General features: G+C 39.3%; 1 protein-coding gene across 2 annotated transcripts in view; it reads left to right on the top strand.

Moving 5' to 3' along the window:
* FRY (FRY microtubule binding protein) overlaps positions 1–18,239 on the top strand; it is a 344,560-nt gene that overhangs the window by 208,445 nt on the left and 117,876 nt on the right. For both annotated transcript variants that reach the window (XM_058688112.1, XM_058688123.1), the window contains exons 15-18: positions 4,563–4,734; positions 6,102–6,234; positions 9,685–9,792; positions 17,765–18,023. In XM_058688112.1, coding sequence (XP_058544095.1) covers positions 4,563–4,734; positions 6,102–6,234; positions 9,685–9,792; positions 17,765–18,023 — 672 coding nt within the window. The remainder of the gene's footprint in view (positions 1–4,562; positions 4,735–6,101; positions 6,235–9,684; positions 9,793–17,764; positions 18,024–18,239) is intronic.

Here is an 18,239-nt window from a genome sequence, read left to right as displayed (position 1 = left end):
GCTTCTGCACAGTGAAGGAAACAATCAGCAAAACTAAAAGGCAACCAACAGAATGGCAGAAGATATTTTCAAATGACATATCAGATAAAGGGCTAGTATCCAAAATCTATGAAGACTTAACAAACTCAACACCCAGAAAACAATCCAGTGAAGAAATGGGCAAAAGATAGGAATAGACACTTCTCCAAAGAAGACATCCAGATGGCCAACTGACACATGAAAAAATGCTCAGCTTCACTCATCATCAGGGAAATACAAATCAAAACCACAATGAGATACCACCTTACACCTGTCAGAATGGCTAGCATTAACAACTCAGGCAACAGCAGATGTTGGTGAGGATGTGGAGAAAGAGGATCTCTTTTGCATTGTTGGTGGCAATGTGAGCTGGTGCAGCCACTCTGGAAAACAGTATGGAGGTTCCTCAAAAAATTAAAAATAGAACTACCCTGTGACCCAACAATTGCACTACTAGGTATTTATCCAAGGGATACAGGTATGCTGTTTTGAAGGGGGGCATGCACCCCAATGTTTATAGCAGCACTATCAACAGTAGCCAAAGTATGGAAAGAGCCCAAATGTCCATCGATGGATGAATGGATAAAGAAGATGTGGTATATATATACAATGGAGTATTACTTGGCAATCAAAAAGAATGAAATCTTGCCATTTGCAACTACGTGGATGGAACTAGATGGTATTATGCTAAGTGAAATTAGTCAGAGAAAGAAAAATATCATATGACTTCACTCATATGGGGACTTTAAGACACAGAACAGATGAACAAAAGGGAAGGGAAGCAAAAATAATATAAAAACAGGGAGGAGGACAACATAAGAGACTCTTAAATATGGAGAACAAACAGAGTTACTGGAGGGGTTGTGGGAGACGGGATGGGCTAAATGGGTAAGGAATCTACTCCTGAAATCATTATTGTACTATATCCTAACTAACTTGGATGTAAATTAAAAAAAGAAAAAAAAAAGAAACTGAACAATTTATCACAGCAATGAAAACAAAGTACTTAGCACTAAAGCTAACAATTATGTATAAGATTTGTGTACTGAAAAGTAAAAGATGTTGAGGAAAATCATAGGCAACCCAAATAAACAGAAATACTGTTTGTGGACTGAAAGATTTAAGACTATAAAAAAGTCAGTTGTCCCCAAATTAATCTATATATGTTAAATGATAATCCCATTAATAATCCCAGTTAAAATCCTTATAGCATTTTCTATAGAAATCAATAAACTTATTCTAAAATTTATATGGAAAGTATAAGGAATTAGAATAACCAACATAATGCTGAAAAAAGAAGAAGAAAAATTGGAGGACTAGTATGTCCTGATTTCCAAACATACTGAAAAGCTACAATAGCGTAGTGCTGGCAGAAAAGTGATTTTAAAGACTAATGGAACAGAAAAGAGACTCTAAAAATAGACCCCCATATATATGGCCACTTTATTTTCAACAACATTTTCAAGTTATTTCCATGGATAAAGGGTAGCCTTTTCAATGAATGGTGCTGAACAATTGGACATCCACTTGCAAAATAAGGAAGTTCAACCCATAATTTGCACAGTAAGCAAAAATTAAGTCAAAACGTATCGTAAACCTAAGTGTAAAATCCAACATTATAAATCTTCCAGAAGAAAACATACAATAAAATCTTTGTAATCTTTGAGTGGACAAAAATTTCTTAGGACACAAAAATCATGAATTACAAAAAAAAAAAAAATTGGTAAATCAAACATCATCATAATAAAAATGTGTCTGCACTTTAAGAGAGACTTAATAAAGCATAGAGTAGCTGACTGGGAAGAAACTATTTGCAAAACATATCGATAAAGCACTTGTATCTAGGATATAAAGAACTCTCACAGCTCAACAGTAAGAAACAACCCCATTTTTTAAATGGGCAAAATGAACAGCCTCTTCCCCAAAGAAGACATACAAATGACCGATAAACCTATGAAAAGATGTTCAACATCATTAGTCATGAGGGAAATGCAAGTTAAAACCACACTGAGACGTGCTGAGAAGGATGTTGAGCACCTGCAACTTGGTACTGCTTTGGTGAGAACACAAAAAGGCACCACCATTTTAGAGAACAGTTCGGTAATTTCCTTTAAATTTAAACACACGCTTACTGTATGATCCACCATTTCTACTCCAAGGTATTTATCCAAGAGAAATTAAAGCTCCAAAAGTTCCAAAAAGGTTTCTATGAATATTTATTCATAGAATAAACATTTTTAAATGAGGACATACTAGTCCTCCAATTTTTTTCTTCTTTTTCAGCATTCTGTTGGTTATCCTCATTCCTTATACTTTCCCTATAAATTTTAGAATAAGCTTTATTGATGTAACTAAAAACAGGAAAGCAACTCATGTTCAACAGCTGGTGAGTGGCTGAACAAGTTGTGTGCAGCATCAATGTAGTGGAATACTATTCAGCAATGAAAACAAACAAAGGAACAAATGACTTCTATTGCAACAACATCTCAAAAGCTTGATGCTATGTGAAAGAAGCAAGACACAAAAGACGATGTACTGTTCCATTCCATTCTGGAAAAGGTGAGATACTAGAAGGCAGAAATTAGACAATGACTGTCAGAGGCTGGGATGGAAAGTGGACTGACTCTAAAGAGGCATGAGGGAACTTTTGGGGATGATGGAAATAACTTTATATCTTGAATGTGATGACAGTTACCTGGCTAAGTTTCACAAAACTCAAAGAACTGTGCAACTGTGTATGTTTTACTCTGTGCAAATTATGTCTCTATAAACCTGACTTTAAAAAAATCAAGTGTAGATTCAAACCTAAGGATATATAATTACCAGCAGGAACTTTTCAGGCATTAATCCTTACCATAGCCCTGCATGATCACTAGGTATCACTATCTTCATTTTATAGAAAGGAAGCTGAGACTTGGAATTGGAAGAGTTAAATAATTTCCTAAGAGTAGACAAATAATAAAATGGAGAGGTACGATGCAAAACTATATAAAATACAAAAAAAAAAAAAATTGTGAAGCTAAATTGAAAATATATGTCCCAGTGTTATCCAGAGGGAAGGAAAACTCAGAGAACTGGCCAGGGCAGTTCATAAATTGGATATACCACTTGCAAATAACAGACTTGGCCAGTGACAGCAATCCACAGTTACTCTATTTGCATTGCATTTCCCGAATTGAACATTCCACTTCCTCACCCAAAACATTACTATGTCTTGAGAAAGATACATAAGCCTAGAATACATGTCACGAACTACTAAAATGAATGAGGAAATGAGTGGACTTTTAATACACAGTTAAATCTTTTAAAGTTAATACTGTTTCCTTCTAGAAACTGGAGACAGAATATTATTGAAGGCTATAAAATCATAAAGTACACATTGGATCAGCACAAATGAGCCAGAAAATTGTTCACCAAGTCCTGGTTAAAATATCAGTGTGCCTTGAAGCTTGAATGGTTTCAAAATGAAAAGAAGTCTGTATTTTTTTTTTGTTACAGGATGTAATCTTATATCACAGAATAGGCAACTGGGGCAAACTTGACTTGGGTATAGCTTCCCACCTACTTGTATGGCCTCGGTTTCTTCACCTGAAAAATAGGAATAATTACACTTTCCTTGCATGGCTGTTTTTGAAATGAGAACTAATGAGCAGTTCTGGACAGATTTTAGGGGCTCAGTAAATTATAACTAGAGTATCGTTGTTGGTAGCAATAATTATTATTTTCTGCTGTTGGGTAGTAGCCTGCTTTGGAAACATTACTTCATGTAATGTGTATTCATGTATTACTTCATGAAAATTTGAGTATAAACGCATTACACATGGCTGTTAAGGAAGTACAAATGTTTTAGTACTTTGGGACCTTTCAAGATATTGCTACTGGTAGCAACCATCTCTCAGTGATCTTTCAGAGCCACTATTATGCCTTACCTGAGCCTGAGGGTGATAAAGATCTGGCCCCGAATGGCATGTCTTCTTATAAGCCCATGTGTTTTTTATCAGTAACAAGTTCAGCGGCATTGAACTTTTAAAATTTATTTTCAAACTCACCAGTCTTTTTGAATCAAGAGTCATCAACCCGCAATTCAGAACAGACCATTTTTATTTTGTGATTCACATTTGTAACTCCTGTTTGTTTTCATTCAGTCTTTGTGAATTAACACACAGGGCATCTCTCTCCCTCAGGTGACCTATGAGCCCTTTGTTTACCTCAGTTTCCCTTAGTTGCAGCTGCTCCAGAGGATGAATGCCTTTCCCTTTGAGGTTCACCAGGATTCCCCAAACAGGATGAGCATGACCCTCTCAAACGTACCCTCCAAGTAGGGTGAAAATCTTTCCGGTTGTCTTCCTCTGCTGTCCCAACAAATAGTGACAGAAACTCAATTTAACGTTCATAGGTTTGGCCTAAATTCTTGTGCCTTTTAAATTACTTTCTCATACTAATCTGGATAGCAAGCCATGCTGACTTCTCTCAAAGGCCGATGGTTTAATTCCACGACAATAATTGGGTTTTTCTTTTTATTATGAACACATTATCTCTTACAGAGAATGAACATTGGTTTACGGGCATTCTTAGTAATAGCCGACAGCTTGCAGCAGAAAGACGGTGAACCCCCCATGCCGGTGACAGGAGCTGTTCTCCCTTCAGGAAACACATTGAGAGTGAAGAAAACATATTTGAGTAAAACGCTAACTGAAGAAGAAGCCAAAATGATAGGTGGGTCTCAGAGATACACGTGTTAGAGGTGGGCCTTGGTAAGCCCTTCTAATGACCAATGGATACTTACCCTCAGTGAGGTACGCTGTTAAAACATTTTTATACAAGTAGCTGTAACATTCCAACATTAATTGTTTTGAATGATTCATGCTGTGCTTTGTTTTACTGCCCTTTAAACTTTCTGGAACTTCCTGGTAAACATTTTGCCATTTAAATGTTAGACTTTTATCTACGGTCTTTTCAAACTTCTAATATTGATTATCTACATTTTACAGTAAATTTCTGAGACATCTGTGTCCTTTGGTAGATATCCTGTTTAAAAAGCAACCATATAAATATTCATTTGTTAGTTCATTCATTTTTATACTTCCTTTCCTTCTTTTTTTTTTTTTTTCAGTAAAATTAGTTAAATCCCTGTTTTAAACATTCCACATCCCACACATGCCAGGTCATATTGTGGGTTTAGCCTATATGAGACTATTGTTTTTTTAATTTAGCTATCTTAATCCAAAGAGGTGATTTTTGCATTTGTTTCTTTCTTATTGAATACTTGAATTTAGAAACCTACAAACTTTGTTAAAATAATTCCTATGTCAAAGATCTGAGGGAAATTTGAGGAGACTTTTTGCTTCAAATGTTTATCTTTAATTAGGAAATGCTCAAATGAGTTCAGAAAGATTTAATGTATGAAAAAATAATCATTAATAATTATTTCATTAAAGTACAAATTTTAAATGCAAAGCAATTTGCTTTTCATTTGTATTATATACATAAATATATGAAATGCATATACATACATGAAATATACATAGGCTACATATATTTGACTTCCACTGTAGAACATTGACACTAATTTAATGAGAACAGTAAAAATACTATAGCTAAAATAGGTTTTACTTCATTTTAAAATTTGTGATGTAAAGCCATTTTTGTTTATTTTACTAAAAAATCTATACATATATTTCAGAGAACAATAAACTTATTAAAATCCCAACCCCAAATAACAATTGTTCTTTATTTACATCATCAGTAATGATGGTGAATTTTCTTGTACTAACCAAAAACATAAAAATTCTAAAGCAAAACTACCTATTTCCTTTTTATTTTAACTCTTCGGGAAAATATTTCCCTTTGAAGTATGAGAATTCCGATTTATTAAATTTAAGTGCTTATTCGGTGAACACCTACCAAGTTCGGGACACTATGCCAAGCATTCTACAGAAATTAGATTGAATTAGAATCTGCTTAATGAAGTCATTGACCCATAGATGGTCTTCAGTAAAAACATGTCATAGGGGAGGAACAAAGTAGGATTTCATTCCTTGGTGGATTTAGTCAAAGATGTAACTATAATGCACATTTTCCAGGAATGTCCTTGTATTACTCCCAAGTACGAAAAGCTGTGGACAACATTTTAAGGCACCTCGATAAAGAAGTGGGAAGGTGTATGATGCTAACGAATGTTCAGATGCTAAACAAAGAACCTGAAGACATGATCACGTGAGTACAGTGAGGACTAAGTTTTCAGTGAAGGATTAATTAGCCAAAATGTACCAGCAGAGATTTTTCCCATTTATTCACTATTTTGTTCTGCTCTTCCTAGCATCAGAGTTCTGAGAAGTGCCAAGGATAGTAAAAACGTACCTTGACGATATTTGACTAACTCTGAAAATAAGGTCAAACCTGAGGTTGATCTATTTCAGTTATATTTCGAGTGTCCTTAGGCCAATAAGTTAGAAACGGGAGGCCAAGTCTCTCAGTGGTCCACAAGTTGCTCCCAAGCTAGCTCTGTCACAGCCTGCGTGCCAGAGTGACATCACCAGTTTACAGACATTCCATCTTTATAAATTTCAAATTCACTTGTTTCTAGTGATTGTTCCTGAACCGTGAGCGTTCCATGTGCCTAATAATCTCTATGCGACCGTGTCATAGAAATACTGAATCTTAGAAGAATAATTTATAGTTGTGAATGTAACTCTTCATTTGAAATCCAATGTGCTCAGCCCAAATCTAAGATGCAGCTTTGTAATTAGAGCTCTGCAGAAGAAACTCATGCAACTTGTATTTGCTGCTTTTGATTCATTACGGCAGGAACTAGGATTAGGCTATAACTTCACACTTCAAGAAAGTTCAGACTTTGTTGTTGGACTGTGAATTAAATTATACGTGGCACCTGTGGCGTAAGTTTCCAAAAATATAACCGGGAAAGTTTCCTTTGTTCCTCAGCATTTCCAGTTCCAAACACGACAGTGTGTTGGAAAACTGTTACCTATACAGGGAAATTCATGTTGTGGGTGTGTATTTTTATTGCAATGGTAGGCACCTCAAAAATGAAGTATGACAAAACAAAACAATACATGATAAGACAAAGTAAAACATACAGAATTATTCTAAATACATAGTTGGGAGTATCTAAAGTTAAAATTAAAACCTCCTCCTCAGAGCTCCACTTGAAATCTACGGCCATTGCTTGACTAAGCGTGATTCCTTTAGGAACTTTCCTTATGTCGACACAAATATATACATATATGTATTTGTCGTACAAAAATGGGATTATACAATGCATATTATCCTGCAGCTTGCCAGTCATTTGTTTTAAATGATCACATTGCTTTAGATTTCACCCTAAATGATTGCAAAAATTAAAATTGACCAAGAAGAATAACATCAAATGTGTTGTCTCCAGCTCCGGTTCCAACCTCACAAATGGCCAGATTGTCAACCTTTAACCTCATTAGTACATTCTTTTTTAACATATTGAAGCAATTTTCAATTGATAATGTAGAAGATAAAAGACGTGTTTCTAAAACTTCTGCCATATGGTTGTTTGCCTGAAAAACAGTAAAGAAAAACTTGTAAAGGAAAACTACATTGATAATCAAGAGATCATAAGATAGGGTCAGGACCAAAATAGTATATTCAAAACCATAAAAAGGTACGGGTTTAAATGTAACTGTGAACATTTTGTTTGTATTTTAACCAATACCTTAAACTTTTTCTAAGATGATTCTTTACTTTGTCTATTCAGTCATCACAAGACCCCCAAACAGGGCTGGGAATACTTTCTATGCTACATTTTGAGGCAGATCCTGGAGTAGGAAATAATTCATTGCTACATTTCCAGAAGACAAAGAGAAACACTAGGGAAACATAAGCATTTAGGACAAGACAGGGAAGGTCCACACCACACTAACAGAAACCATCATTGCGGTTGATATGCAATCCTCCCCTTTGCCACGTTCTGCTTAGGATATGAACTTGAACATTAAGCATTCTATTTGCTCCATTCCCGTTCCTCGTCCCTTTTGTGGTACATGCTAGAAGACAATAATAATACCTATTAATAAAAATTATGTTACGGGGAGAGGGGGAGGTTCACTTGCTTCCTATAAAAGCCCAGAAAGCAAGGACTGCAGTAGTAGAAGGAAATCATGTACCCATTAGAGTTTCTAATCTGGGCTTCTTTTATCAGCTTGGAGGCCTCGTGGAATCTGCCTTATACTTCAGGCCAGCAGGGTCATCTGTTTTCCAACAGATAGGAAAATAATCCCAGCTGTTGAAAACATCTGGTGAGCAAGCCAGAAGAGCTATTTAAACAACTCACCGTGTTGCCAGTGATCAGGAGCCATCACTAAGCTCTAACTCTACAGTTATTGAGGATGGCCTTGAAGACTCGTCCTCCCTTCAGCTGATTAAAACCCACTGTGCAATGGCTCCTTCTCCAGTCCTCGTACAAGGAGGACTATGCAGAAAGGACTATGGAAAAGGGGAGAAAACAATCCTATAACTTTCTGCAAAAGCAGAGCATTTGTGAAGTCAACACATTTGTGTTTTATTTTCCACATAAACAGTTTTGTATTCACTCTTGACAGACCTAAACAAAGCCGTGCAAAAAAGTAATGTCACAGAGCAGAATTTCTGTCTGATTATAGACAGGGCGGATCCTGCCTGCTGCATTTCTATTCTGACCACAGTTAATGTTCCAAAAAAGAATGACTTTATGCTACTTTGCACTTTCATCATTGTCTTTGTGTCCTACAATAGCACTAATTTCATGACAGCTTTATATTTATTCTCAGAAGACTGAATTACCAGAATTTAAATATGTTGTTATATTTTATCACTTAGGTTTTTTGAAGGATTTGATGGGTGGTTGAGTTTTTTCATAAAGGTTATGGACAAAATATGTGGTTAAGAATCAGTTACCTATTTAAGCAACTCAAAATTGAAATAATTTTTCACAAAATGTAGCGTTCCTTCAGATTTTACAGCAGAATATAGAAGACACTAATTATCTTTAAGCATTCATATTGTCAAGACAATAAAAAGAGGGAAGGAATCTCCATAGAGGTCAGGCTCATCAGTGTAATTTTACAAATCAGAATTGGATGCACAACCATATAGAATTCAGGAGTTTACCTGACATTATGAAAGGCTTATTTTTAGAAGCACTTAATTTTTTTTTTAATGACAGTGGGGACTCCAGAAGAGAAATATAACTTGCTAGAGAGACAAGCTTCCAGATGTTGTGCTTGTTAGAGGCACTATGCCTTGTACACACTAAAATCCCATTTTTAAATGCTGAATGTAGGAATGAGTGCAGTGTGCTTTTTACACGCTGATGCATTTAGGCATGTTAGCGAATTCAGTGTTTTAAATGCAGTCTACAGGGACCAAACCCCATGGAACCCAACTGAATGGCAGACTCAATGGCAGAATGCTGTTGACATTGGCATTTGTCCTTTTAGATGTATACCTCCAACGTTTAAATCTTTCTGAGTTCCCTTAGAACAGGCCAAGCTATAAAGGTCAAAAACTTTTGAGAAAAATGTGCAGTAAATACCAGGCAGTGATCCAGAAGGCCTGGATTCTAGTGCTTTTTCACAGATTGGATTGATTCTTTTTTTAACTTTTTGTAGCCTTTGACCCATGTTTGTTTTCAAATTCTAGGGGTGAGAGAAAGCCAAAAATAGATCTTTTCAGGACCTGTGTTGCTGCTATCCCTCGACTCCTTCCTGATGGCATGTCAAAACTTGAACTTATTGACTTGCTGGCTAGGTAAGTGAGAGCTGCAGTGGGTTTATTCGATACAATTGATTATAATCCTTTGTCATGATTCTTAACGACAGCAGCAAAAAGAATGATTATTAAAAAACGGACAGATTTTACTAAATGAGGCATTATTCTAGGTACTATGTATAGGCAAGGGGGAATAAAGAAATGTTTTTTTGCTTTTTATCCTCATATTCAAGGGGCTTCACATCCAAATTAGAAGCAAATACATAAGTACATAAGGTAACCAACTATCCAAGGCCTGAAATTGTGCACATTAATAGCACCTGAAGTGTGACACGTGAGTTCAGTGGGCAGGGGGATTACTGGGGACTAAGGAAGTCAGCAAATCAGTTCTGGGAGAAGGTGAAACTTGACAGAACCCAGAACGATAAAGAGAGTGACGACAGAAAGGCACAGAGGTAGGCCTGGGGAATGAGGAGGTGGGTCTTCCTGGAGAAGAGGTCATTCAGGGTCTGATTCCCGGTCTGAGGCCCACAGACCCCTCAGGAGCCAAAGTGCTTAGCTAATTTTAGTGCTTCAGAAATCTGCCCCAAACCATACATTGATCACCCTCCCAACATTTGTCCATAAGAATGCTCAGTCCAGCTAGAACCTCAAGTGAATTTGCTTTGAGTGAAATTATGTTGATACATTTAAATAAGCATAATTTTCACATGTTGATCTGAAGCCCTAGTTGACAGTTATGTTCCTTTAAATTAAAAATCAAAAGTGACGTTACTTAAAAGCAATTTAGAATGTGAAATCGTTAGGAATGGGGTGCATGAAGGGAGTGGGATGAGAAAGACCACAAGTCCTCCTTGACTTGAAAAAATAAAGAAAAAGGAATATAAAAGCCAATGATTAAAAGGCATAGAAAGAAGACTGGAGTGGTAAATTTTTAGATAATCTTTACTGTTAGCTGAGGAATTTGGACCAATGGAGTTTTAAGCGAGAATAATGTTATAAAAAATATTAGTTTAGTCTGGTTAATCTGATAACGGTGGCACAGAGGAAAGCCCAGAGGAGGATAACAAACACTAACACTGACTGGGGCGCCTGGGTGGCTCGGTCGGCTCAGGTCATGATCTCGCAGTGTGTGGGTTCGGGCCCCGCGTCGGGCTCTGTGCGGACAGCTTGGAGCCTGGAGCCTGCTTCGGATTCTGTCTCCCTCTCTCTCTCTGCTCCTCCCCCGCTTGTACTCTCTGTCTCTCAAAAATAAAGTTAACAAAGAATAATTTAACAAATACTAACACTGACTGAATTAAAGATGCATTACGCATGACCCCGTTTACCCACATTCACTAGCCCTTGGAGAGCACCCTTCTCGTCAATATCCAAGTAAAGTAACCCAAGCCCTCATCCCACATGACTGCAGGCCACCAGTGGCCATCCCATAGCTTCAGAGTATCTCCACAGAGCACCATGTTCCTGCTTATTGTGGTCATCACGCCCTCTCCTCTGGAGGGCCAATATGGACTCCTGTTGTTCGCACCTTGCCATCAGTTAATATCTTTTGTAGCCTACTGTCTTCCAACCATAGACAAAACGGCCCCCTTTCCTTCTGCCAGTCACCACTAACACAGGATGGTGCTGGATTGTGAGACTGACTGAAGACCTATTACTTTGAAAACCAGTGTCGCAAGCCCTGGTGCTCATTGGCCAAAGCCATGCACCCTCCTAGCTGGCTTTGGTCACTGCTACCCGTAACCTCTTCTTTCCTGTAATCAGCAACCTCCACACCACGCGCCCTTCTTTCTTCCATTCCGTGTTTAGGACCTATTTCAGGAAGATTATAACGTTAAAAAAAAAAAGGTACAGCCTAGGCTTTTGCCGCAGCTTAACAACCAGAATGTGAACAAAGAGCACATTCGTTGGAAGCAGGGAAGCAGTGGAAAGGAAGGAAAAATAAGCCCGGATCAAAGAGGGGCTTCCAGCTCTGGGTGAGAAGATCCAAGGAGGAACAAAGGGTAGAATCCCAAAGAATAATAAGCATGGTGGTTTGGGGATAAGGGAAGCTGAGGAATAAGAGACTCAAATACTGTTAATATTTGAGTATCCCACGATGATGGCAAAGACTGAGGGTAAAGAAAAGCTCTGAAGCAGGCGCCAGGTGCCAAGGTTACCCCGAAAGGTATGCGAGCAGCCGGTCGGTATGCCAGGGACAGCAGTGGAGGACGTGAGTGAGTAGGAGTCAAGTGTTCGCACAGAGGAGGGGTTGCCGAGCGGAAGGGCTGGATGTGGCAGTGAGAAATCAGGGGACAGAGGACCGCTTGTCATGGCCTGTGAACCACCAGAGAGCGAGAGACCACCATCTGAGAGATTTGGAGGAAGTACCAAAAAAATGGGAACGAAATGGAATCACAGGAAAACCATGGATTTTGCAATCCTGCTTTTGCAATTTTACTAACCATGTGATCTAGACAAATTATTTAACCCGTCGGCCTTTTTGCCTTGGATGAAACTGGAATAATACCACCTATCTCATAAGGCTGTTGAGAAGGCTAAGTGTCATAGACGTGCGCTTTGGTGCACCCAAGGGAAAATGTGTCAGCAGGGAAAAGGCAGTTTTCAGTTCGATTGAAGCAGAAGGAAAGTTCACTGGTGTCAGTGAAGTTCTAATTGCTGAAGATTACACGCGCTGAGGCCTTTGGAATACAAAGTTTTTGAAATGTCATGCAGCGTTCAGATACACTCTCTGAATCTATTTTTCCGTGACTCTGTGGGGTGGACTCTTACCTCTGGAATCACTCTGATCACTGAATCCAGGGACGCCTGACTTCTGCTGACCACGGTGCCAGGCATGCCAGAAGGGAATTCTCTTAGACGTGGTTGGAATGTCAGTGCTATTTATGGTGCGTCGTGTTTATTATTACGTACATTCTTACAAAGCCCAAAGCAATGGGTACTGTTTTTATGAGGGGAAAGAGCAAATAAACATTCTTGAGAGTTCAAGTCTTAGAAATCAGGAAAATGACTGGACTTATATGGGAAGCCTGTGAAGAGACCTTTTTCATAAACTTTAAAGGAAGCCGGAGGCTATTCTCCTCAAGGGAAGGATAACTTGGAGTGCTTGACCTACACACCGGGTCCTGTTAACCTATGAGAAAATGAGCCCCTTCAGACCTCCTTGAGAGAGGGTCAAGGGACAAAATGAAGAAATTCAATAGCAATAAATGTGGGTTTCACGTCTATAGTTACTTTATTCCCCCATCGTCAATCGCATTGGGACTGAGTTGACTCTTGAGACAATATACAGTCTAGTCAGAGAGGTATGAGACCTTTTAGTTTAGATACTTCGTGGTCGCACCCATGGTACGTTGTTACTGGAGAAAAACTTTCTTTTCTTTAAAACTAGCAAAATAAGACCAACATTCCTGCCAGTTCCCTATTCGCCCCTTGACCCGCCCAAGCTCAGTTCCCTGAATAAGGAGTTTCAAGGATATGTCCCACATGACTGTCCCCAGAGCCCCTTGCCAGCATTTCAGGTAATGACTACATTACCACAGACACTCTAATTTCAGACTTACAGTAGTATGTTTAGCAGGACAATGGTGTATGGAATGAACTGGCAAACCCCTTTCCCCAAGCTACTACGTTTCTGATTTTATGTGTATCCCTCAGCCCACTTATAATGGCTGTGTGAAGAATCTTTCCAGTTGGGCTCCATGGAAGCCACGCTGGCTGTCCTGACATCATGATAAGATCCCTGGGGACAATTTCCTTCCTGCGCTCACAAAGCCTGCCCTTCCCAGCTGTCTGGGTACCCCTGGGATTCTCCACATAGCAGGGGAACTTACTTGTGTCCTTGGCCATGGGCATCATTTTTCTCTTAACTGTTCTCCCAGATGTTTCCTGCTCTGTCCCTTGACCACAGGAAGAACCTTTCCCCCAATGGCATACAGGCTTCTGTCCTCTGTCACTTCCCACAGCATGGCTTGTGCACTAAGGGGTTGCTGTTCATGGTCTACCTTTCCCTTCAAATAATTTGTCATAAGGTTGTTAGAATCAAATAATGCATATAAATCACTTCACATAGTGCCTAGAACACAGTAAACTCTCAGCAAATGTGAGTTATTATTTTTAGGCATTTTTGCATTTGCATAAAAGATTATGCCATGATGTACAATGCATTTTCAGACACATTATGTTAAGGAAAGCTGGGCACGTATTTAGTCCTATTTTCAGACAAGGAGATTTGGACTTCAGAAGAGTAAAATCAGTTGCCCGATGTACAGAATTTTCCTAAAGCCAAATGGCAGCGACACACGTCATTGGTTTGATGCAAAATGACAGATAAACACTTTTTATGCAGTGTTTCCTTATAACCTGTGGAGATTGATTGGGTAATGTGTACACAGTTTCACAATCTTCTGTGGTACTTGAAAAATATTTATCATATACCATTTTTTATTCACCTTTCAGTAGGTGTCTGTATAGTGCAAGGTGGCTAGTTGTTTTGAGTATCTGAGAACTATTGTCTCAATTGCATATATTGCCTCAATAAACCACTTAATCTTATGTCTTTAATCTTAATTTCTTTTCATTGAGATGCAATTCGGAGCACCGTAAATAGTTGCAGGTTTATTGTTTAACACCTGCAGAGAGGAAATGCCAGCCACTTCGGGCAATTATTACAAAGGCTAACCACCCACCTGTCGGCAAATTACTACTTTTGGAAACCATGGTTTCCTGGGCATCGCTTTAAAACCATTTTTCCAGGGCACCTGGATGGCTCAGTCGGTTAAGCATCTGACTTTGACTCCGGTCATGAGCTCATGGTTTTTGAGTCCAAGCCTTGCGTCGGGTTGTGCACTGACAGCGTGGAGCCTGCTTTGGATCCTCTGTCTCCCTCCCATTCCCTCTGCCCCTCTTGCGCTCTCTCTCAAAAATAAACAAACATTTTTTAAAAATAAATAATAAATAAAACCATCTTTCCCTCTGCTGCCCTTGACATTATCGGGCAGCAGGTTCCTTACCTTTTCCTAATAAACTTTTGTTTTTCCTGTCATAGTTTAGAAGGGGCTGTTTCTCCTAATGGATCTTTTTCTTCTGGATATAGTCTGTGAACTTGAAAACACTCCCTTTTCATTCATGTACCTCTAACACAACAAGGTTATTCAAAAGTACTAAGCCGACCCCATGTGAAGCTGAGCTCACCTTTACGAAAGTGTTTTTCATTAAAAGTCATTTATCTGGTCTGACCAACCAAGAAGGCGGCCTTGCTCAGGTTCTGATTTTTCCCCTTTTAAGCCACACCCTTACTTATTCAATAACAGTCTGTGGGAGCAGCACATGCCCTCGAGATCACACGGCTCAGCCCCTCTGGATCACAGAAGGCGGGGCCTCCAGGACCTCTGCACTGGCACGTTACCATCAGTTAATGTTTACTGAGTGCCTGTTTTTCCCATCCTAAAGGTGGCTTGTCGTTTGCAGAAGCTTAATCTTTCAAACATTCAGGACCATAGATAGTATAAATACAATAAATAGGAATCATGAACTTAAGATGGGAAAATGACTTCAATTGTTGTTTTATAAACTAATGTTCTTTTTAAACCATGGGCTGCACAATGACTCAGGGGTGCTTATAATGTTTCTTCCCATATGAGGGGGGCCTCAGGCCCTTAACCCCAGCTTTAACTCGGATATTATGTGTTACAGATTACACTTAATAAGCTGCTGATTAAAATACAAAGAAAGTTTGTAAGTTCTTTCTTTGTTTTACAAAGTTTGTAAGTTTGGCCAGTCCTCAACTGGAAGCTCGGGGCAAAGGCATCTTTGTTTTCTTTCAGTCACTGTGACCTCCTTAAGAACTGTAGACTGAGTGGGGCAAGTCTATCCGGAAGAAATAGCTTAGATCTTCCTTTCCATCATCTTTGTAGAACGTCACTTGCTTTTGGAACAGGAAATACATTTTCCCTGACTTGGTATATATCTGCTCATTAACAAGCTTTTGCCTGGTTTATATTGTCAAATTTGGACCAATTAGTGTGCTTTATGCTTTAGAGAATATGAAAGGTGTTTGCTTATCGAGTTTTTGAAACCATGTTTATTCAAAAATATAGAACTGTACCAGACTTGGTTTTTTTGCAGAAAACCAGATTAAGGGTTAGATGTGCTAGATTGGAATCCTGGACTTTGAGGAAGTTCCTTAACCACTCTGGGTCCCAACGTTTCCTCCCTTTCACTGAGGAGAATATCGACCATTTGGGGGCGCTCTCAGTGACTTAGCCATTTTCTTCTCCCACACTAAATGCCTCCAGGCTGCTGAGTCCTTAGAAATATGATCCCCTCAGTGTCTTTGATCTCTCTGTCTTCCTTCCTTACCACTCCTCTGCCTTGGGTCAGGCCCCCACCACTTGTTGCCTAAGCCACAGCAGTGACCTCCTAGCTGGTCTCTGTCCTGCCTCTGGTTGCTTCTCTAAGCCTTCTCCTCCGTATGTCTGCCTATTGTTTTTTTCCAGATGTGAATCTAATCATGTTATATCACCTATAACTTTCAAGATACAGTTTTGTTTTTTTTTTTCTAATAATAATAGCTAACAGTTACTGAGTGCCTGCCACACCCTCCTTGTGGTGCCATATGCCATACATGGGTCATCTTCATGAACCTCACAACAAATTCATGAAATGCGAGCACAGTTATTGTCCCCGTTTTCCAAATGAGGCTCTGAGGCTTAGGGAGATTGAGTAACTAGCACAAGGTCACATAGCTAGTAACTGACAGAGGCAAGACACTGATCCAGGCTTTCTGATTCCAGAGCACACACACCTCACCCCTTCCCTGCTGTGTTGCCTCCCTGCATGGCCCACAGACCCTTTGCCAAGCTGTCTCTGCTTTCTCTCCAACACCATCTCACCCCTGGCTCCTACAAGCACCCTACTCGGTTGACACAACCATACTGACCTCGATATCCTAAGGGCTGTTATGTCTGCATCTCAGGAGAGTCTCAAAAATATCTGTGTCTTAAATAAATGAATAGAAGAATCTATACAACATTATGCTAACTGATGGTTAATACAATGTCAAGATTTAGTATCATTATGATACTCTCGGTTAAACCACCAATACCCTGACATTCTCCGGTTGACTGGGTTTTCTCAACCTTGACATTGTCAGCATTTTGGTCTAGATAATTCTTTGTTGTAGGGAGTTGGCCCGTGCATGTTTGGCCAGATCACTAGCTTCTAACTACTAGAGAACTGCCGGTAGCACTCTCTGAGTTGTGACAGTCAATAATGTCTCCGGACATTACCGCATCTCCCTTGGTGGGCCAAAATTGTGGACCATTGATCTAACCCTTAGTTGCTCATTTTCACTGAACTTCCAGATGAGTCCCTTAGCTTCTCTGGTACTCAGCTGTTTTATCCTTAAAAGTGACAGGGTTTGATACTAATGTATTCTATAGTCAATAATGTATTAAAAAGTTATTCAGATACACCTAAATGCCATGTAATATTTTAGATTTCATCCTGAAACAGAAAAAAAGGACATTAGTAAAAAACTGGTGACAGCTGAATAAAATCTGTAGTTTAGTTAATAGCACTGCACCTATGTTAATTCCTTAGCTTTGATAAAGGTACCATGGTCATATAAGGTGTCCACATTAGGGGAGCCGAATGAAGAGTATATGGAAGAGTGAACCATTTTTTTTAATGTTTATTTATTTTTTAAGAGACGGAGAGACAGAGTGTGAGTGGGGTGGGGGCAGAGAGAGGGAGGGAGATATAGAATCCAAAGCAGGCTCCAGGCTCCGAGCTGTCAGCACAGACCCTGATGTGGGGCTCGAACCCATCAGCTGTGAGATCATGACCTGAGCTGAGGTCGGATGCCTAACCGACTGAGCCACCCAGGGGCCCTGGGGGCGACCCATTTTTGAGACACAAGGAAAAACAGAGGCCTGTATTTGTTCAATCACAGATCTAGAAGAAAAGTTAATAAACTAAATCCCTTTATTTTCATTGACTCATTTTGCAGGCTGTCTATTCATATGGACGATGAACTGCGACACATTGCACAAAACTCTCTTCAGGGTTTACTTGTTGACTTCTCAGACTGGAGAGAAGATGTACTGTTTGGCTTTACCAACTTCCTACTCCGGGAAGTAAATGACATGCACCACACGCTCCTTGATTCGTCCCTGAAGTTACTGCTTCAGCTGCTCACGCAGTGGAAACTGGTCACACAAACTCAAGGAAAAGTCTACGAACAAGCTGGCAAGATCAGAAATTCAGAGGTAATCTTCACACTCCTCCCACCAATTTATATTCCCTAATACAGTACACACGTAAACGCGTCGCAGCTCGGAGAAACTTCGGCGTTCTTACTTCCAGCCACCTAGGAACTTTCTGCCCTGTGGTGGCCCTTAATTTTTCCATCCGTGTAAACTGTGACCGGGAAACTCAGGGTTGATATGTTATCAGGTTAGAGTTGTTAAATTCACAAAACCATT

Source organism: Neofelis nebulosa, chromosome 1, assembly GCF_028018385.1.
Source record: "Neofelis nebulosa isolate mNeoNeb1 chromosome 1, mNeoNeb1.pri, whole genome shotgun sequence".
Taxonomy (NCBI): domain Eukaryota; kingdom Metazoa; phylum Chordata; class Mammalia; order Carnivora; family Felidae; genus Neofelis; species Neofelis nebulosa.
Note: the sequence above shows the minus strand (reverse complement) of the source record. Positions and strands in the feature narration are given on the sequence as shown.